Here is a 23441-nt window from a genome sequence, read left to right as displayed (position 1 = left end):
CCCCAGATTTTGTCTCACTAATGTCTTGTACAGTTGCAGCAACACTTCTCTACTTTTGAACTCCTTCCTTTTGACTTCAGCTGGTAACAAGGAAGTCAGAAGTCACTCAACACTAGGTTATATCTGACAGGTTTGTTTGAAGTCACACGTTTTCATAGCACTGATGAAGGAGCAGCGCTCCAAAAGCTTGTGATATCAAATAAACCTATTGGACTATAACCTGGTGTTGTGTAGTTTCTGACTCTGTCCATCCCAGTCCACATCTCCTCTCCATATTACCAAGCTGTACCTGCTTACCAGTTTTTTCCAAATTATGCACAAGGATACCCAGATCCCTCTGCACTGAAGTACTCTGATGTTTATAGAGGCACTGAGATCGACAGCCTGCACTTGTCAAACACAACCACTTTCCTACTGTCACCCCATTTCCAACACTTGACATTTTAGACTTGCAATGCCAAGGCATACACACTTCTTAAATCTTACAAAGATTTTTCCCTCTCCCACCCTTACAGGCAGACAGTCCTAGATTCCCACCACCGTCTGGCTGAAAAGGCTTTTCCTCACATCTCCTCTAAATTTTCTGTCCCTTCCCTTAAATCCATGCCCCTTCTCATTCCATTAGGGAAATGTTTTTCCCTGTCCACTCTATCTATGCTTCTCATTATTTCATATGTTTCAATCACACCCCTCTCTGTCTCCTGCTGTGAGGAAAACTTCCCCAGTCTATCTAATCTGCTCCTATCTGAAACTCTCCAGCTGAGCAACATTCTGGTAAATCTCCTCTGCATCCCCTCCAGTGCTGTCACATCCCTGCTGTAGTGTGGATTCCTGACCTGCACACAATCCTGTAGCTGTACCCTAATCAAAGTTTTTTTTTTCCCCAGCTTAACCTTCCTGCTGTTAAACTCAAACCTCAGCTAACAAAGGCAAGTACACCACATGCCCACTTGGGCTCCTGTGATGCAGTGGTAGCATCCCTCTGTCTGAGCCAGTAGGCCTAGATTCAAGTCCCACCTGCTCAGGTGGTATAAATACCATAAACCTTTTTAACCACTTTATCAACCTGACCTCATAACTTTTAAGGGACCAGTGTAAATACACACCAATGTCCCTCTGATCCTTAGTATTTTGTAGGGTCCTACCATTCATCATGTATTCCCCTGCCTTGTTTGTCCTGCCTAAGTGCATCACCCCACATTTCTCTGGATTGAATTCTATTGATCACCCCATTTGACCAGCCTGCCTATATCCTCCTGCAATCTAAGGCTATCTTCCTCACTATTTATCACCCCATTTAGATAATGAGTTAGCCTTGTATTCCTTGGTCCAAAATGGATAACCTAGCTGTATTAAACTTCATTAATTTTTGGCCCATTCACCTCACCTGGTCAGGCAGCAGCCGAGGAGCGGGAGAGTTGACATTTTGAGCATGAGCTCTTCATCAGGAATGGGGAGGGTGGCCCAAGGGGGCTGAGAGATAAATGACAGGGGGCTGGAGATGGCGGGAAGGTAGCTGGGAATGCAATAGGTAAATGAAGGTAGGGGTGAAGGAGGGTGGAGCGGATAAGTGGGAAGAAAGATGGACAGGTGGGGCATTTAAGAGGGCAGTGCCAAGTTGGAAGATTGGATCTGGGATAGGGTGGGGGGTTGGGGAAATGAGGAAACTGGTGAAATCCACATTGATCCCGTGTGGTTGGAGGGTCCAGAGGACAAAGACGACACGTTCTTCCTCCAGACATCGGGTGGCCAGAGTTTGGCAGTGAAGGAGTCCTCAGACTCGCATGTCATTGGTGGAGTAGGACTGGGAGTTAAAGTGTTTTATTCACAGGGCGGTGGGGTTATTTAGTGCATGTGTCTCAAAGATGTTCTCTGAAATGTTTCGCAAGTTGGTGTCGTGTCTCCCTGATGTAAAAGACCACATCAGGAGCAACGGACTCAGCAGATGATGCGTGTGGAAGTACAGGTAAATCTCTGTCGGATGTGGAAGGATCCTTTGGGATCTTGGACGAAGGTGAGGTTGTAGGTTTTGCACTTCCTGCGGCGGCAGGGGAACGTGCTGCGTGTGAAGGGTGGGTTGGTGGGGGGCATTGACCTAACAACTATGGGTACTTCAACACACGTCATCTACTGTGCCTGTTGCTCTCAATATGGCCTCCACTACATCAGGGAGACAGAACACCAACTTGCGGAACGTTTTAGAAAACACCTCTGGGACACACGCAATAAATAACCCCACTGTTCTGTGGCTGAACACTTCAACTCCCCCTCCTACTCTGCCAAGGACATGAAAGACCTGGGCCGCCTCCACTGCCAAACTGTAGCCACTCGACACCTGGAGGAAGAACACCTCCTCTTCCACCTTGGGACCCTCCAACTACATGGGATCAATGTAGATTTCACCAGTTTCCTCATTTTACACCACCCGGCCCCCCCCCCCCTTTTTTTTCCTGGATCAAACCTTCCAACTTGGCACTGTCCTTACTCTCCATCTTACTTCCCATTTGTCTGCTCCAAGCTCCTTTCTGACTTATCATCTTCACCCCTGCCTTCATTACCTCTCACATTCCCTACTACCTCAGCCCTTTCCATTTATCTCTCTGCCCCCTTGGGCCACCCCCCCATTCCTGATGAAGGACTTATGCTCAAAACGTCGACTCTCCTGCTCCTTGGATGCTGCCTGACCAGCTGTGCATTTTTAGCACCACACTCTTCTACTCTGATCTCCAGCATCTGCAGTCCTCACTTTCTCCTATTTACCTAACCTGTCTGTATAATGGTCAATTTCTTATTTCTTCAGTGCAACTTACTTTCCCACTTATTGACATGACCAAGCAGGTCAATTTTTAATTCTCAGATCATTGATTGGACTAGATTAGATTACTTAGTGTGGAAACAAGCCCTTTGGCCCAACAAGTCCACACCAACCTGCCGAAGTGCAACCCACCCAGACCCATTCCCTACATTTACCCCTTCACCTAACACTACGGGCAATTTAGCATGGCCTTTCACCTAACCGAGCAAGGCGTCCTAAGGGGTGCTCTGATCTGGAATGTAGATTTGCAATATTTTCCTTTTTTATTCTTGTTGAGCTGTTACGATTAAAAGCAAGATATGGTTTGATGGACATATTGTTGCCTCACTGAACAGTTGATAACAAGTTCCTCCTGACCATTCTCACAAGGAGAGCTACGTAGTATCCATGTAGTGTTTTTGTTGTCCATTCCTGGGCCACTGATCTTTTGAGTATTGCAAAAACTGGATTTGGTGGGGAGGCACTTTTCGATCATTCAGATACAGCCCAATCCATTGGCTTTTTGGACAAACTTTTCCTGAATGTTTATGGAACTGGCTTCAAGAAGAACATTTGGTTCTTTGTTTAATGGTCCATTGAATGTGATGGAGGCATTGCTGATGGAATTTCTCTCGTGCTGTTATGAGTTTCACACTGTGAACAATGCGGCAAAGCTGTATGTTCTGGCCTCGCCATCACCGATTCTTATTTTAGATTAGATTTCCTACAGTGTGGAAACAGGCCCTTCAGCCCAACCAGTCCACACCGACCCTCCTGAAGAGTAACCCCCCAGACCCATTTCCCTCTGACTAATGCTCCTAACACTATGGGCAATTTAGCATGGCCAATTCACCTAACCTGCACATCTTTGGATTGTGGGAGGAAACTGGAGCACCCGGAGGAAACCCACGCAGACACTGGGAGAATGTGCCAACTCCTCACAGACAGTCGCCCGAGGCTGGAATTGAACCTGGGACCCTGGTGCTGTGAGGCAGCAGTACTAACCACTGAGCCACTGTGCCACCCTTAAAACCAGCTGCTCAGTAATCTGCATAATTTGACCCTGAGAGTTAGCAGGCTGGCAGCCTCTACACACACATAAGGAATCTCTGCTGCTGACTCAAGAGTGGATAGAGTCTCTGATTTGGGGGAGAGGTTGATATAGTGGTAATGTCCCTGGATGGGTAAGACAGAGATCCAGCGTAATGCTACAGGACAGTGGTGACATTTAAATTCAGTTAATTAATGATCTGGTATTAAAAGCTGGTCTGGTAATAATAGTACCGTGAAGCTATCATCGATTGTCATTAAAAACTGATCTGGTTCGCTAATGTCCTTTTTCGGGAAGGAAACCTGCTCTCCTCCTTATCCAGTCTGATTTGCGTGTGATCCTGCAGTATTGTGCTGGACCCTCTGAGGTAGCTGAGCACCATTGGACCAATCCGCTGCAGATATCAGATATACTGCCATTGTTCAGCAAAGTAGACAGGCAGGAGGCTGGAAGAACACAGCAGGCCAGGCAGCATCGGGAGGTGGGGAAGTCACCGTTTCAGAGGTATGCCAGGCTTGCTTGTCTTGCTGTGTTCTTCCAGCCTCCTGCCTGTCAACTTTGGATTACAGCATTTGGAGTTTTTTTGTCTCTAACCAAGATTGTAACTCATCACCATCACCTCAAGGGCAATTGGGAATGGGCAGCAATTGCTGGCCTTTGCTCCACTAAAGAATTTCAAAACCTGTTTCCTAAGTAGCCATATATTAGGCACCCACCTTTGTTACGCACTTTTAAACAAAATGGTGGCCAAATGCAGCTACCCAAAATGGAGGATGTTAACTTCCTCCAAGAAGAGAATGACTTTTGTGACGCTCAGCCCCATGATTTAAAAGGAATGAAGAGAGAAAGTGTGCCTGCCAGGTTTTGCGTCCTCTCCTTTCTAATTAGCATGCCCCTTTGGCATCTTGGTGTATGTTTGACACCCAACCAAATCTGAGCAGTCTCTCAGTCTGAGAGCCTCTCTTCAGCCATGTTGGCAGACAAAGGTTTTGAACTCTACCAAGCTCTTCCTGGATATGGGCAGCACGTACCAGGATCCAATATGCCGGTGGGTGGGTGGGCACTTTAGAAGGGCTTGGAATTTCTGCTTCACTGGGTTTATTTTCCTCTGCGAGGAACCACCTAACCTCACCCAGCGTTTCCAAACCATGAGCTGAAACTCAGTAACATTGAGGTGTAAGGATTGAGAGTTCATCACCTCCTTTTGTCAGTACACCAAGCTGCACCAGTACACTGATTGTGTTATATGTATATTTTAAACGCTCCAAGTAGATTGTTGGTACTACATAAAAACCAAACAAAAGTATTAGCTAATGTACACTTTTGCTATTGTGACTGTTCGACCACTGGGCCTGTAGAATATGTTGACTATTTTGTAACCAGCAGGGAGCACATTGATGTATTAAAGGCCTTTACATTAATGTGCAAAGCAACCATGTAAGTAATATTGCCAACTGTGTTTAAGTATGTTTCTGGAGGTTTAATAACATGATTTCCCCCTAAATAACACCCATTACTTGGCAAACTCATCCATTCTGTGAAGCATTGTCTTCCTGTGCCAATTGGTAAGCAAAGAGACTCATTTTCAATGAGATGATGCTTGACTGTCAGTCAAACAGCCTTATTTGTTTCCATCCCCGTTTCCAATGTGTTTATATCTGGCAAAAAGAAACATTCAAAGAAATGATAAAGAAGTGCAATTTGTTTTTAATGCCTACGATCTTTCTCCAGGATTGCATATTCTGGAGATTGATATTCAATCGCTGGAGACTCCAGGTCAATCCCAGAATGTTGAAACATTATGTGCAGGATGTAACAGAGTTGTCAAATTGCGAGAAAAATGACCAATATTTTCATTACTTTCTCAAAGTCAACTTTTCCTGAGTTTCTTCCACGTTAGTAAGTTAGGATTTTTTTTAAAAAGTGCCTAACTCTTTAATGTACTTTATAGGATTTCAAAGGTCCCCTCTTGTCTGATTATGAATTCGATTGGGATCGTGTCCTCCAAAGTCATGGAGATACTGGTGTATTCTTACAATACACGCATGCAAGGCTGTGCAGGTAAGGTGCAAGTGCGGAGCAGCCAAAGGCACTTTGCAAGTTGTTGGATCAGTGTAAAACATACAAAGTTTTCAAAAGGTCAAAGTTGCAGGTTAGTGGGAAATGGAAGGGCATTAGGATTGGCTGATTTGTTTATATTTCAAACTCTACATTCCTGTTTATCCCCATAGCTTTTATTCCCCTGCTTAGAACGAATCCACCTTCCTCTGCCTTACAAATATTTAATGACTTTGCCTCAAGTCTCACAACCCTCAAAAAGGATTTTCCTCAATGCATTCCTGAAAAGGCAACTCCATTTTAAAACCGTGTCGTCTATTTATGGACTCAACCACAAGAGGAAACCAAACTTCCATAATTACCTTGTCAAGATCATTCCGAGCCTTCTACTGTTCAATCAAGTCAACCCTCACTCTTCAAACCTCCCAGTGGATGCAAGCTCACCCTGTCCAACCCATCCTCCTAAGACAATCCACTTACTTCATGCATAGATCTCGTAAGCCTCCTTTTAACCACCTCCAAAGCATTTACATCTTCTTTAAGGAGGCCAAAACTGCACACAGTATTCAAGACGTGTCCTGTCAATGCCTGTTAACTGAAGCGTAATATCTTTACTGTTCTATTCAATTCCCCTCATAAGGATAGCATCCCATTAACCTTTTTAAATACCTGCGTGCTAACTTTTTCTGACTTGTCTGCCAAGGTTGAAGTCCGTCTGCACCCATAGAATTGTCAGTTTGCAGTTCCATCGGTTTGCTTAGTACGGCTTCCTTTATGATTGTAATGTCGCAGAGTTCATCTCTCCCTTTCACCTCCTGATTTACACCATTATCAGCATGTTTTTGTATCCTCCATAATGAAATCAGAGCAAAATATTTGCTAATTTCATCTTCCATTTCCGTTTTGCCTATCAACTCCATCCTCTGACCAACGCCTACTGTACTTTTATTTTCTTTTGAAAACACTTGCTGTCCACTTTTACGTTCCTACCTAGCTTCCTCTTGGACTGTAATTCCTTCCCACTCATTAAACTTTTTATTTTCTGCCGTTCTTTATATTCTGACCAATCCTCTGACCTGCCATTCACTTTGCACAGTTGTATGCTTTTTCTTTATTTAGTTAATCATAGATAGTGGGCCCACTCTTTAGAATGTTTCTGATATATTCTTAATACAGTAAACGTTTTATTAACCAGCACCTTTTGGGACCAGGAGGGTTTCATTTGATCAAATAATCCAGTTGATCAAGAGATCCACAAAATCAATGTAAAAATACATGCTAAGTAGTAGACATTTAATGCAAGAGGTATGCATGTCACTGTTTATAAATAATATTTTATTTACAGCATAAATTGCTTAAATAATAATGCAATTTTGCTGTAAATAAAACTTAGCGGCAGAGAGCCTTCTCTCTCACACCCTCAATTGATTTGGAGATGCTGGTGTTGGACTGGGGTGTACAAAGTTAAAAATCACACAACACCAGGTTATAGTCCAAAAGGTTTAATTGAAAGCTGATGCTTCTAATTAAACCTGTTGGACTATAACCTGGTGTTGTGATTGTTAACTTTGTATACCCTCAACTGACTACTCCAACATTGCGGAGATCACAGTGATACAGTGAATTTCCAGAATTTCGAATATTTAATTTTTGCTGGTTTATTAAGATCGCCAGTTGAAACAAATTTGGTTTGTACTCCAAGATATCACTTTAAATACCTGCCAGTGCATCTCTGTTGATCCATCCCCTAGTCTCTTGTGGCATTTCACTTCAGGTTTCATTCCCACAAGGCCATATCCCTTTCCAATTAGATGTACAATTCCATCACAGAATCCCTACAGTACGGAAGCAGGCCATTTGGCCCATCAAGTCCACACCAACCCTCCGAAGTTAGCTTCCCACTCAGACCCACTGCATTCCTGTTTCCCTGCAGTTCCCATGGCTAACCAACCCAGCCTTTACATCCCTGGAGACTATGGGCAATTTAGCCTTGCCAGACCGCCTAGCCTGTGGGAGGAAACCGGAGCACCTGGAGGAAACCCACACAGACACTGGGAAAATGTGCAAACTTCACACAGATAGTCGCCTGAGCCTGAAATTGAACCCAGTTTGCTGTACTGGGAGGTAGCAGTGCTAACCACTGAGCCACTGTGCTGCCCTAATGTTTATATTGGATTATATCATATTATGGTTGTTGCTACCTAGGGGTTCATTAATCCTGTTGTATTACACAGGTCTGATATAACCTGCTTTCTGGTTGGTTCTAGAACTTGCTGCTGTAAGAAACTACCTCAAAAACTTCCATGAGCTTCTAATCCAGGCTACTACTGTCAATCTGATGATTCCAGGTTACATATAAATTAAAGTTACCCATAAATATTGTTGACCCTTTATCACAAGCACCCATATTTATTCTTGTATACTATGATTCTTTGTCCCACATTGTTCCTTCAGGTGCCTAAACCCTAATGTCTGGAATTCACTTCCTGCCTGCCATCTAATTCCTGACTGATTTAAATATGAAAGACAGCCATGAATGGTCTTTAGATAGATGATTGGGAGGAGGGTGACCAGTCAAGTCTCTGGAGATTGGTCAGCCAATAAAATCTTTTGTTTTAGTAGTTCTAAAATTATCTTACTTCAAGCATGTGCCCTTGTGAATGTCTGACCAGCCAAATCTTGATTTTAACGAGACCTCCACCCTCAATCCTCAAAGGAAAGAGTCACTGGAGGATAGAATTCAAATATCTGGATTGGTTAGCCTGGACTCATTATGCACTTTTTAGATGTTTGGATGATAATTCAAAGCAGGAGCAAGTCTCCTGCAAAAGTCAGACAGTTTTCTAATTATTAAACCACAATTGTGATCTGATGCACAGCTCAGTGCTACAACTTAAGTGTAACAGTATGTGAAGGGGGAAACCTTTAGCTGTGGGACACTAGGTTCATGATCTTGAATGGGGAAGTGCTGCTTCCCCAAAGCACCTCCTTGGGTCAGGAGGAGAGCCTTGAAAAGAATTAAATCCGTCCCAGTATCTCATGGGTACAGATGGGCTGGGCTAGAAACTTGACTGGAGAATTTTAGCTGTGGGATTTTAGAAGGGATGGGTGCACGTTTGGGAAATCAGAAGTCGTTTAGGAACTTCAGAGGGGAAATTATGTTGGAAATGGGCAGTATACTTGCAAGGATACTACATGTGTTAAGTAGTAGGAATGAACCAGATCAGTAATATTTGAATATTTTAAAAAGAAAGGTAGAAATGTAGTGACCACGGCAAGATATTATATTTCAGCTAACTTGCAAGTAGTTAATGCCTTTTAGTACCAATGGTGGTGTTCTTTTCTGCTGCTTAACACGTGTTCAGCTGTGCAAAGTTGAAGAGAGTTCGAACATATTACCACTGATGCCAAGTCAACATTGCATCCTTATTTGGACGATCAGCCTTTTCTGTATATTTCCTGTGGATGCTCTCTGTATGTGGAAACCTCCTCAGCAAGGTGATATCTGGTATGATGAGTGGCTGAAGTCCGAAGGAGCATTCAACTCCAGTCTCCGCATGAATAGCAGCCATAGCATTGGAAGTATCAGGTGACCATAGCCAGAATCTATTGCCAGAAGTCGTCCAGAGGATAGGTTTGTCTGCCAGAATGATGAAAATTATGAAACAATCTTAACGAAATAATAATAGTAGTGACACGAGGTCTTAAACTGTCTGACTACAAAATGGCGTACTGCTGGTATGAGGGATTCTTTTAATATTAGCCTTTCTTGTGAGCAATTTGGTGGCAAAGAGGTGATTTGGTGAATAAGGCGGTATTTGACCATCATGAAATCTCCACTGCAACAAGAACTTGTTAGAAGTTGGATTCTAAATCCCGGCCTGTAGAATATGAACAACTTAGACAAGTTGAGTGAGTGGGCAGGTACGTGGATAAGTAAGAAGTTCTCCACTTAGGTTGGGAGTAAAGAAAACAATTCATTATTTCAGTGGTGATAGAATGGGAGCTGGGTGTGCTTGTACACTGGCCATTAAAAGTGAACATGCAATTTGGCAGCAAGCAGTTAAGGCAAATAGTATTGCAAGAGTTGAGTACAAGAGTAAGGATGTCTTACTACAGCAGTACAGGGCCTTGCAAGAGCACACTTGGAGTGTTGTGTGCAGTTTTGATCTCCTTACCTAAAAAGGTGTAATTACCTTAGTAAGGCTGTAGTGATGGTCTGCCAGACTGATTAATTGAGTCCTACAGCATCCTGGGTTGGCAAATTTGTCCAATGAGTGGAGATTGGATTAGTTGGATATGTTTTTACTGAATTTTAGAAGAGTGAGATGGAATTTCATTAAAACATACTAAGTTCTGACAGGACAGAACAGATTGAGGCAAAGATGGTATTTCCCTCAGCCATAGGCTTTAGAGCAGAGTTTTATGGTCTCTGGGTGTGGGATAGGCCATTTTGGACAGATGAGAAATTTCTTCACAGAAGGCTGCAGAGGCCAAATCATTGATATGTTTAATAAACAACTAAATTTGTAGAGTGTTGAGGAATATGGGGACAAAAAAAGAGTATGGCTTTTGTGTTAAAGGATCAGCAGCAATGGCAGAATGACCTCTCTGGGCCATATTTGGACCTACTCCTGTTCCAGTTTTCTATAAAAATACCTGAGACTAAACAGTGACACTATTAATCTTGACTGCAGGGCTCAAGTGTTGTTTATGATGAGTTCTCGTTGACATATTTACAGCTATGACTTTTTAAAATCAATTCAGTTTGCAGAGAACATTTGAAAATAGAATAGAGGAGCAGTTCAACCCTGCGTGTTTACAAGATCCTCAGGCAATTGCACTGCTGCAGCACCTCCTCAGGTATGATAGGTACAGTTATATCTTTTGAGAAGCAGTGTTGCAAATATAATGATTTAATAGCTGTAAGTAATGAATCATCTACTAGTGATAGTACTTGCTGTTTTAAATTGTATTCCTGATGTGTTGTGTTCTGTGCTGGATTAATATCCAGGACACCAATCCTATTGTGTGGCTGGTGAACTACAACACACAAACTCTAACAGTCCAAGGAGTTGATTCTCCAAGAGCAAATAAACAATAAATACCAATCTTACCAAATATACCTTTTGTCCTATGAACAAATAATGTGGGTAAATAGTTTGTATTTTAAAATGATAAGTCATTTTGCTAATTTTATTTCTTTAAGTGCTTTTCAGATTTTTTTTATTGAAGCAATACATGAAGTGTTATGACAAGGAGTTATGTGTTTTTTTTTTAAAGGTATGATGAAGTTCTATTCCAAGTTTCAGAGGACCTCCAACCAAAACCTCTTGTAAACTACCTGATAATGTTGAGGTAAAGATTGTTGCTGCCTCAGTGATGGTCACCGTCAGTGCTTGAGGATTCATCTCCCTTTTCAAAATCTGCAGCTCCAGGGTTTCAGTATCTTGACTGACTGACTTAAAATGGCAGTAGTGGGCAAAATGTCCAAATTGAACAGGCACATTTTGATAACTCGGAATTGAGGGATATGGAAAATGGGCAGGAAGGTAGAGTTAAAACCCAGCATCGGCCATGACCGTATTGATTGATGGGCGGTACGGTGCTCCTATTTCGTGATGTACCCAGTATGTACCTGAGCACTTAACAGTAAGCTTGAATAGCAACCTCGATTAGAAGTGTTTCCTGAGCCTCTGCTTGGTCACACAGTAGGGCCCCCACTACATTCATAAAAAAATAAATGTAACAATTCTGTTTCTCTTTATTAAAATGTAATTTTATTTTTTTTTGCAGCCGTCTTGCTTCTATAGCTCACAGAACTCTGCACGTCAAAGGCAGCTTATCTGAAGTAGCAATGGTTAGTATGTATTACTTAACAAATCTGTCCAGCCGTTCAGATGTTATTGCACAGAGTTTATTTAAAATAAATATTAAAAATCCAACAGCATTTTTGCTGTATCAATTTAAAGATTAAGTTTGAATCCTGTTCTCTTTCTCGGGGGGTGGAAGATGGGGTCTAACTCGATGTGTTTGTTGATAGAGTTCCGATTGGAACTTTATCAACACAGAGTTAGACCCCATCTACCACCCCCTGAGAAAAAGAATCGGAAATGACATCACCACAGGAGATGACATCACCAACCCAAAGAAACCAAACAGGAGTTATCAGCAGTGCTTCGCCCGAAGGCCTGCTGAAGATGTTACCGAGCTCAGTGAGCAAACCTACATCCAGAACCTCAACCTGAGCTACAAATCTTCTCAAAACTTGCTAATATCTGTCCATCGTTAAGGACCACTATATTCTAGCTGTAGACTGACAAGTCCTTTGTATGGTTTTTGCAAAACCTTCCTACATTTATACTCCATTTCCTTTCCCTTTGAAATAAAAGGCAAAGTCCATTTGCCTTCCCTATTACCCACTGAATTTGGATGCTAAAATAAAACAAAACCAAGAACTGTGGATGCTGGACTTCTAAAACAAAAACAGGTCTGGCAAGACTTGTGGGAAGAAAGCAGAGTTAACATTGCTGTTTTTGAATTTGGATGCTAGCTTTAGTGATTTTTGCACAAACACTCAAATCCCTTTGTGCTGGAGCTTTCTGCATTTAACTAATAATCAGCTCCTCTATTCTTCCTGCCAAAATAAATAGCCTCACGTTTTTCCTGCATCTGCAAAATCTTTGCCCACTCTCTTAACCTGTCTGTATTCTTTTGAAGACTCTGTACGTCATCCTTCTCATTTGTCTTCCCACCTATTTTTGTGTTGACCACAAACTTGGCTAAAGTACATTAACTTTCTCATTGGCAGATATCTCATGAGTCACATTTTCTTAAACGTCTGCCAGTGTATCTCAACCATGTTTGCTCAAATTCTTTGCCAGCCTATTCCTTTGCTTTGTAAGTATAGGTAGACCATCCTTTATCCAAAGCCCTCGGGACCAGCTGTCTTTCGAATTTTTCAGATAAAGGACATTTTCATTGTAAAAATGTTTAAAAACCTACCGAACAGCAGACACATCTGGTGAGTACTATGAGTGCTGAGACAGAATTGACATCTGCAAAGTGCTGAGTGACACTGCTAAGTCATGCCGGAGTGAGGTGGGTCGAGTGGGTGTGGAGTTGAGTTAATTGTTTGTACACCAAACATGGTTATTGAGAACAAGAGTTCAGGCAAAAAACTTTTGCATTTGAGTTTTTCAGATTTTGAGATTTCCGATAAAGGATCATCGGTCTGTACGCTTATTTCAGCTTAGCCCAGTTGTTTTCGACCATATGTTCTTCACCTTTTAAACTGAATGCTAAATTCTACTATGTTATGGTCCCTGCCTCCTAGGGAATTTTTTTACTCTGACATTATTTATTAAACTTGCCTTATTACACATCAATAGATCTAAACTTGCCTGACCCCTAATTGGATTGACAACATATTAGAATAGATTCGATGGACCATATGGCCTTACTTCCACTCCTATTTCTTATGGTCTTTCTTATATTGTTCTAGGAAATTGTCCGAAATTCCGTGTTATGAATTCTCCCTGAAGGCTATCTTGGCCAATCTGACTGTGCCCAGTGATGTGAATATTATAGTCATTTGTGATTAATGTACTGTCTTTGTTACTTGCCATCATTACCTTCAGATCTATTTTGTTCCATTGTATAGTTACTGTTAGGGGGGTCTAGATTCTACTCTTCAGTGTCATCTTACCTTTTTTTATTTCCTTCTGTCATTCATGTGGATTCTACACTTTTTTCAGTTTGAAATCTCCTTCTGTTATTGTATTTATTCCGTCCTGTAGCAGCAATGCTACCCACCCCCTTTCCCTCCTGCCAGGCCCCTCAAAACATCATGTACCCCTGATTATTTAATTCCTAACTTTGATCTCCTTGTAATCCTTTCTCTGTAATGACTGTAATGTATAAATACATTAACCTGTAGTTGTGGCATTAATCCATTTATCAATTCCAAATACTATTAAGCATTTAAATGAACAGCCATTAATTTTGCCATTTTCCATTTTGTTCCCCGGTTAACCTATTTAAGTGTTTTTCTGTTTGTGTACTCTGTCTATTCCTGTCCCTTTTTTTTGGGGGGGGGGTGGTATTGTTTTCTAAGTAGCAGCCCTGTAATGCTGTTGTGCTTCCTGCTTGGTAAGCTTACATTTCCCCTCTCCCAAGTCCTACTTATTCATTTTCACTGGTCCCAGCACAGTCCAGATTAAGCCCAACCCACCAGAACCGCTCCTTTCAATTCCAGTCCTGGTTTGAGAGCCCCATGAACTGAAACCCATTCCACTCTCTCACCAGTGTTTTGAGCCATACGTTTAACTACTTAATTCTGTCAGTTTGCCTGTGGCCTAGGTAGTAATCCAGAGATTATTACCTTGGACGTTCTGCCTTTTTACATAACTCGTAACAGTTCAGAGACTTTCAGGACCTCCTTTCTCGTCCCAGCAATGTCATTGGTATCAAATGGAACCCTCCCTGCGCATGCTAAGTTCTTCTCCAGCCCTGAGGAGATATCCTTAACCCTGTCAGTGGGCAGGCAGCACGGCCCTCAGGGCTTCAAGTCACTGCTATAGAGAACCGTATCTATCCCTGCTAATTATACTGCCTCTACCACAACCATATGCCTATTTCTTCGCCCTTGAACTTGAATGGTTCCCTGTACCAGGGTGCCATGGACAGTTGCAGGGGCTGGGGTTCCTCAATTGCAATTCTCTGGGTGTTCATACCTGCTTCACTTGCAGTTACACCCTCCTGTCTCTAATCATTAGATTAATTTTGAATTACCCAATTGAATGCAATCTTTTTTAATATTACAGGGATAATATCATAATACCTGAGAATTGTACTTAACCCAAAAATGGCTGTCTTTTGTACCTAACTACATAATTACTTTATAAAAGTACTTGGTGTCTATTAAAAAATTATTAAACAATATAAATTCAAATGGATGTATTATTCAATATTTTTCATTCTTCAATCCAAAATGTGCAGGTATTTCACAAAGTTGTGTATCCAGTATTTACACTGCTCAGAGCTTTTTCTTTCTTTCCTATTTCTCTTTACTCTAGGCGAGGTATCTACTTTTCAAGGGAACTGCTTCTGTCTTGGCCAATGGAATGAAGCTACTCGGTATAACTCCAGTGGAGAAGATGTGATGTAGCATCTGCTTTTATATTCCTAACCAATTTAATGGCTCTACTCAACATTTAAGTAAAGATGTGACTAAACCCACATGTTTACAATAGCTAATTAAACCCAAAGTAAACTTCGTTTCTAGCTGAGTACCCATCAGGAAGAAAAAAAGATGGTAGACTAAAATGCCCTGGTGCCATAGTCAGTGGAGAGCAGGAATTCCTCTAAATCAACTCCACAAGTGATGAATGGCCTAGCAGCCAGAGAAGAGAAAAATGAAGAGCTGAAGAAAAGCTGTCTGGTTTCTGACAGCCTACTTTTATAGAACGGAGATCATGAGAAATTGCTGCCGGCTTATCTGAGTGTGGTCACTTAAGTCGGAAGAAATGAATTGTATTATTTAAGAGAGAAATTGCAGAACATTGTAGTATGGAGGGATTTGAGTATCCTAGGACACTGATGTCAAATTGTTAATATGCAAGTAATTCAGAATGTTGTTTATTGCAAGGACAATGAGATAAGAGTAGCGAACTTTATTGCAATTGTCTAAGCCACAGATGGAATATGCACATAGTGCTCTACAACTCTTAAGGAAGGGTATAATTGCATTGGAAGTGGGTCAGCGAAGATTCAGTTTACTGATTCCAGTGGTAAAAGAGCACTTTTTATCTCAAAGTTGAACAGGTCCAGTCTTTATCCATTGGAATTTAGAAGAATGAGAAATATGCTTATTGAAACATACCAGATCCTAAGGGAACTTGCCAGCATGGAACCTGAAAGGATGTTACTCTCTGTTGGAGACCCAGTTTAAAACCAACAGGTATCCCATTCCTGACATAGGGAAGAATTTTCTGAGGATCATGAGTTTGCCAAATTCTCTTCCCCAGAGAGCATTGAAGGCAGAGTAATTGAAATTTTAAACAAATAATTAGACAGGTTCTTGATTCATATGTCTGGTCATATCCTCCTCATTACTTGGTTTCCAAGTTATGTTTGCACCACTAACCTATTTGACCACAATACAGACCGTCCTTTCATCTGAACCATTAACATAGATCAGAAACATTATGGAATTCAACTATGAGATTATGTTTAATAATTCAATTTAATCTCCTAGATGGGACAGTCAAGCTTTTTTGTAATGTTACGCATTACTAGGCTGAGGACAGGTAGATTATATGTGATGGGAACAGTGAGATCTTGAATGTTCAGTCAGTGCTGAGCTCAATGAGTAGCTAATTTTAAAAAGCCCTTGAATTACCCTTTCAATTCTCCCCATCGACACACCAGCTGTCAGAACTAGACTTCTACCCTGGAGGGGAAATATGGTCAAATCAGCCTGAAAATGTTTAGGCAACATCTGAGGAAAGGGTTGTCTTGTAATTAGTGTGATTAGAGTTACTATCCAAGATACCACTGTCATGCACTCCTCCACAAACAAAGCACATCTGCTTTAATTTAGTGGTCATGTTTGGGACCTTCTGTGAAAGTCCCAGTATGTCACAAAACTAGTTTTTATTGTGGTAATTATCCATTTGAATTGATTGAAAATGTTGCTCATAATAAAAACTGTCAGTGAGGAGAATCATTTTTCATTTGGATCTGCAACCTGTACTTTGGTATTAAGGAAAACAGCATGTTTGCACATTGTAATCCAAGTGGCTATAAAAATAGCTGGTGCGGATAATAGCTACACCTCTCTCTCTTGTGGAATTAAGACTGAATAAAAAGAGGTTTTATTCTGCATCTGGCTATCCTATTGCTGATCTGGAAGTACAAAATGGGAGGGGGTGGAAAAGAGTCCATGCTAATTGAAAAGAGATAAAATGAGTTGTAAATTGCCTCTAAGCAGTAATTTGCCAATAAGTCACAAAAAGAAGTTAAATGCAGTATTTTTGCTCACTCCAATCCAAGCGAATAGTTGAAGCACACTTCAACATGAAAATGCTAACATTTCTCTGGTGTTACATCCAATGATAGTGAATGCACTGAGCCAAGCACATGAGCATCCATGCAGATAACCATTTGAACTTTCATAATTTAGCAATTTTCAAGCTTATCTTCCATGAAAGAACAATCTCTGAGCCAGAGCAAAGCTAGAGCCACAGTGCACCATTTAATTGTAAACTAGCTTGCTTGGAGACCAGTCAAACAGGATTGCTGACAATGATATACACCACATATCAGTAATTATCTCATCAGTAACCCTGGCCCAAAGTAGAACAAACAGACTAAGATTTGAACTGTTCACAACAATGAGTTTGTGTGTTTCAGGTTTGCTAGTGCTGCTTGGCTGGTTTTGTACACTTTGCAGTAGTCATAGAGATTACTGTATTTGACTGCAAACTATTAAAGAAGTTCAAACTAAGAATTGGCACTGGTTACTTTCCTCCTTTTTATAGTTGTCTTCATCTGTAGTATCATTGCATTTTTTTCATTTGAATTGGACCAGATTTATGTCTAAAAGGCAATTTCTGGTTCAGATATGTGACTGTTTCTTAGTACAATTAAAATGGTCTAGATTTGAATATTATCTTGGGAATGCTGTGGCAATTTTGAGCTCCTGTAATAGATGGTTTTCTTTGGTTTTTGAATTAAGAGGCAGACTGCTGCTGGGAGGTTTCTTTTGTACTCATTGCTAGCTTCAGTGACTTTGGTTCTCTCATAATTATACAATCTGTATCTGAAATGGCACCAAAATGAATGTCCCTGTACCTCTAACTTCTGTCAAGTTTGTTTACTATGTTGATTCAAATAGCCGATCTGGCTATTTTGTTTTTGTTTTGTTTCTGCTGCTCTATTTGCTCAGAGTTTTCCACTGAAGTTGGATGTGGAGACAAATTGTGAAATTGCTGGAATCTGCAATCTGGTCAAGTCCTTCAGAGACCCATCATGACTGATAAGTTTCTCAACCCCATTCTCCTCCTTGATACTCAAGAACCTAGCTATCTCAGTCTTAATGACCTGGCCTCCACAGCCTTCTGTAGAAGTGAATTGCATAGATTCACCACTCCCTGGCTGAAGAAGTTTCTGCTTGTCGCAGTTCGCAGCCTTTACTCGAAGGCTGTGCCCTCTGGTCCCAGTTTCTCCTACCAATAAAAGCATCTTCCCAACATCCACGCTGCCCAGGCCATCAGTATTCTGTATGTTTCAATTAGATCCCCCTCATCCTTCTAAACTCCAAGTATAGACCCAGTGTCCTCAAACATTCCTCTACATTAAGTGTTTCATTTCTGGGACCATTCTCACAAAGCTCCTCTGAACATGCACCACAGCCAGTACATCCTTCTGGGGATATGGAGCCCAAAACTGCACATAAAACTCAAAATGTGATCTGACCAGAGCCTTAGATCCCTGCCTTTATATTCATGTCCTCTCAATAAATGCCATAATTGTATTTGCCTTCCTAATGAATGACTCCATCTGCAAGTTTACCTTGAATATCCTGGACTAGAATTTCCAAGTCTCTTTTGCACTTCAGATTTCTGAACTCCCCCCCCCCCCCCCCCCCCATTTAGAAAATAGGCAATGCCTCTATTCTTGCTACCAGAGTGCATGACCTCCCAATTTCCCACATTGTACTCCAGCTGCCACTTCTTTTGCCACTCTTCTAATCTGTTCAAATCCATCTGCAGCCTTCTCACCTCCTTGCTATCTGTCCCTCTACCAATCTTTGTGTTGTCTGCAAACGTAGCCAGAATACCCTCCGTTGTTTCATCTAAAAAGTTTTTTTTAAAAAAATCACGAGCTCAGGTTATAGTCAAACAGTTTTATTTGGAAGTACTAGCTTTCAGAGTGCTGCTCCTTCGTCGGATACCTAACTTTACCATAATCTTCCAACTATTCAGAAATCTTATCCTTCACAATGGATTCCAGGATCTTACCCATGTCCAAGATTAGGCTAATTGGTTTGTATGTTTTCCTCTTTTGCCTTGCGTCCTTTTAAAACAGGGGTGTCACATTTAGCAAATTTCCAGTCCTTTGGGACCCTTCCAGACTCTACCAATTCCTGAAAGATCACCAACAGCTCCAATACCTCTTCAGCTATTTCCCTTAGAGCTCTGGGGTGTAGTCCTCATTCTGGCCATTGTTTTTCTAGCACTTTATCCCTGATGATGGGCACCATTTCCAAGGAACTCCGCTCTGCCCCCTCACTCTCAAATTTTTGGGATATTACTCATGTTTTCCATTATTAAGACTGACACAAAGATAGTTATTCAGTTCCTCAGCCATTTCCTTGTTCCCCACTACAGTCTCTGCAGTGTTGTTGTTATTTTCCACCTAGACCTACCCTGTCCCTGTAACCCTGCATTTCCCAAGCCTAACCCACCCAGCCTGTACAATGCTGGACACTATGGGCAATTTACCATGGTCAACCTATCTAACCTGTATTTCTTTAGACTGTGGGAGGGAATAGGAACATCTGGAGGAACCCCACATAGACAAAAGGAGTGTGCACATAGCAGCAGGGATCTAGGTTTGATTCCACCCTTAAGTGACAGAGGCAGCAAGGCTAACCACTGAGGCACTATGCTGCTCTTAAATAGAACACCTGGCAAAACCCACACAGACACAGAATGTATGGATTTGCTTTGACTAGAAATTTAACTGGACTAGCCATATAAATAGGAGAAAGTGAGGCCTGCAGATGGTGGAGATCAGAGCTGAAAAATGTGTTGCTGCAAAAACACAGGTCAGGCAGCATCTAAGGAGCAGGGTTTCCTGAAGGGCTTATGCCCGAAACATAGATTATCCTGCTCCTTGGATGCTGCCTGACCTGCTGCGCTTTTCCAGCAACACATTTTTTAGCCATATAAATAGTTTACTAGAGCCAGGGAATTCTATGCCAATTGACTCTTGTTTCCTGCCCCCAGACAAGTTAAGACAAGTTTGTACTGAGATAAAATATTCCCAACTTACCTGGATGAGAACAGCTCCAACAGCATTCAAAGATTGACTCCTTAATAGCACTGTAGATTACCTACGCCAGATGACTGCAGCTATCTTTTCAACAGTAATTAGTGAGGAACAATAAATGTAGGGCTTGCCAGTGACACTCACATCAAATGCAAAACGTCAGTCCAAAAACTAACGTGAATCTTGTATCTGTGCAGCAAGGCGATTTCATTGTTACTAAGTGACAATAACTGACCGATCAATGTATCATTGTAAAGTGTAGATGTCAATAAAAGATAATGACAAAACTATCAATTGAGATTTCTTTCCAGGGAGGAGTTTGCCAATTCAAAATCTACTTCATGTTTTTCACTTTCTCTTTAGCTTCTCTCTACATTTGCTCATTTGTTAATCCTGCCACAATGAAGTAATATGCTTTTGCTACTTTCCATGATTGTGGTTCTATTGTAATCAATTTGTTCCTAAAAATGTTCAATATCATACAAGTATTCTTGTGCTTCAATGTATGGCACAGTCTTCGATTTAGATGTGTTTTAAAAGTTTTTTTAAAAATTTATTTATTTACTCACATTCTGGCATGCTGCCTCCAATTCCCTGACATCAGCTTCAGCAACGTCCCCTGCTAACTTTCACTGTGCTGACCCAAAGACTGACCATAACCCAAGCAACTTTGATGACAGCCACTGACTGATGGCCATGCAGCTCAAGGGACTTGCAAGACAGAAGGTTTTACATATAAATATAGAAACAGTCAAAGGTGACAACAAACCATCCAGAAAGAACGTAGGTGCAGATACATTAGTAGCATGAGTTTCGTTTGGTTTAGGAATAAGAAAACTTAATATTTACAAGAAGTCCCAACCATGGAACAGACAATTGACCAGGTTAACAATCACACCCATATAAAATTTTGCATTTATCATTGTGGTCACAGAATATCCTCAGACAACTGGTTGGTTGATTCACTAGAAGAAAGCAGCGACACAGGAACCAATATGGGAGAGACATTTACACCGAGAACCTCTTTCCCCCAAAGAAACAGAAAAGGATGAAGGGTGTCACAATTAGCCTCAAACAGCTTTTCAAACAAGATGGTAGAGGGAGTAACCAGTATTTCTGGAATCCTGGAATTGGAATCTGCTTACTGTGTCCCTGCACCATACGGTTTGCAATGATTCAAATAATCTGATTAATACAAGATTTCTCAAGCTTGACAGTAACAGTCACAACAATAATAAATTTAAGAAAAAAGTAAGATTTAATTAAATCAATAATATTCTAGAAAATACATCAAGTGCCATGGACTGCTTTTCCAAATAAACAGACAAATCAATCCATGAAATTGGACTATAAAACATAACCTATGAATGTGGAAAGGATACATGTTGCAAATTTGGCTGTTTGCACTTCTTGACAACTTCATTACAGCTGTAAGGTAAATAGCTTTGCTAATAAAAAAATTCCCATGAAAAAAAACAAAAACAAATTTGGACGTTGAAATTTGATGTATCCTTCCCAGTAGCTTGTGACATTGACACCAAAAGGTTTTCATACAAAAAAAATCTCAATACCAATTCATTTTTGATGCACGTTTAAAGTATTAAAATACCACCCAATAATGACCAGCAAAACTCTGAGCACTGCACACGTCTGTACTTAGAGGCTCCAGACTCTGCTAGATAATCTACATTCAGGGAAAAAAAAAGGCCAACTCTGTAGTGGATTGTTTTAAATAGGCTCAATTCTGCATACAGCATTTACAGACCACACTTTCTACAAATATTTGCACCCACATCAAAAGTGCAAATATGTACGTTAACACTAGGAACTGTCATCAGCTAAGTTTGCAGAAACTCATGTTGTTGAAGGCACTAAAACATAAATTAGTAAAATGTTCCATAAATTAATTAATAAGTGTACTGTTACATTCAAGAACATTTAAAAAGACCAGTTATAGAAAAATAAGATGAGGCAGAACTGAAATTAGGGAGGGAGACACTGGTACATTCATTGCTTGATTCAAAACAAACTGAGACTAAAAAAAATGGAAAATTCCTTGGAATGATAATGATAAAACACTAGAAATTCAGTTATACTTCATTGACATCGATATATAGATACCAAAATTTCACAGACTTCAAATTGAGATTATCATGTCATTTTCTTCCAGGATCTTTCAGCAGTTCACATTTACTGTGAGCAAACACTTTAAAAAGATTGTTTGTAAATAGCCATTACCACAGAAGACGCAACCATTAATGAACGGTTAAATTGTGATAATATGATCAGCAATTATCTTGAGTTTTGAACAAAGAATGTACTATTTTGTACCCGATTACAGCAATCTTTAGTAATCGGCGGGAAAAACAAACACGACTAGAGCAGCTAAAGCCCACTAGTCAAATAAGTGACAATGCCTGTTTGAGTGGCTATTACATGATTTTGCCCAAGGTAAGGGGGAAAAATTGAGAACAGATGCATTAAAACTGGAACTTTTTTTTGCAGAGAAGTGCCAATATAACTTCAGGTTATTAAAATTTATGAAAGATGTATTTTAAATGGTTACAAAAAGACAAAATTGCTGTTCTGAAGGAGGGTTGCTAGACCCGAAACATTAACTCCATTTTCTGTCCATGAATACTGCCAGACTCCATTTTTCCAACAATTTCTGTTTTTGTTTCTGATTTCCAGCGTCTGCAGTTCTTGGGATTTTTTCCAGTAAGTTTAAATGGTAGTGTAATAAGAGTGAGTACACAACTGTTGAAGGGCAAATGCACCACACCTTCTGCAATTCACTACAGGGCCAATTTCTTACTCGAACCACCTGTCAAACAACAATCATTAATGCATGCTATGGAATGAGTGAATGTTTAGGGATTGCCCCATTGCATTCCTAGCATGCATTCAGGCATTGTTCTCAACCAGAAATGAGGAAAGAAACAAAGTTACCACACATTGCTTGCAAAATATATATCAGCCTTCAATTCACTAAGCCAAGCAAATCTAGAGATTTTCACGCTTTGTAGCAACACATTATTCACTTGGGACATAAATCTGTCATATCCTTTTGTCATATACAGGTGACAAAGTTAACTCTGCACTGCCTCTATTACCAGCACAAAAAGAAAAGGTAAACGCGCAGTTATGAATGTCAATCCAGACTTTAGCAGGAAAGTGCAATGTAAGCAGAAGTACTAATTCCTGCTAACCCTGGTCAAATTACACTACAAAATGCACAGGAGCCCTGCTCAAATTTGACTCAGTCGTATTCGGTGGAAAAACAGTCAGTAGCCTTCACAGGGTCACACTAAAGATGCATAAGAGTTAGTACAGGACAGACTAAGTTGACTTAATAAGTCCATCAACTCTGCAGACCAACCTAATAGTTTTTATCCCTGTAACATTCCATCTTTATTTCCCTCAACTGTGCAACCAATTTCATTTCAAAATTGTTCATTGTCTTCACTCCCACCTCCCTAA

At 40.8% G+C, this 23441-nt stretch overlaps 1 protein-coding gene across 1 annotated transcript in view; it reads left to right on the top strand.

The window, feature by feature from the left end:
• rars2 (arginyl-tRNA synthetase 2, mitochondrial) overlaps window positions 1-17415 on the top strand; it is a 71304-nt gene extending 53889 nt beyond the window's left edge. Inside the window, exons 16-20 of the mRNA XM_060849745.1 lie at window positions 5797-5906; window positions 10671-10766; window positions 11187-11261; window positions 11700-11763; window positions 14981-17415. Coding sequence (XP_060705728.1) covers window positions 5797-5906; window positions 10671-10766; window positions 11187-11261; window positions 11700-11763; window positions 14981-15067 — 432 coding nt within the window. The 3' untranslated portion in view covers window positions 15068-17415. The remainder of the gene's footprint in view (window positions 1-5796; window positions 5907-10670; window positions 10767-11186; window positions 11262-11699; window positions 11764-14980) is intronic.
• The last annotated feature ends 6026 nt before the right edge of the window (window positions 17416-23441 follow it).

This window comes from Hemiscyllium ocellatum, chromosome 3, assembly GCF_020745735.1.
Source record: "Hemiscyllium ocellatum isolate sHemOce1 chromosome 3, sHemOce1.pat.X.cur, whole genome shotgun sequence".
Taxonomy (NCBI): Eukaryota; Metazoa; Chordata; class Chondrichthyes; order Orectolobiformes; family Hemiscylliidae; genus Hemiscyllium; species Hemiscyllium ocellatum.
The sequence above is the reverse complement of the archived record's forward strand: the minus strand, read 5'-3'. Positions and strand labels throughout refer to the sequence as shown.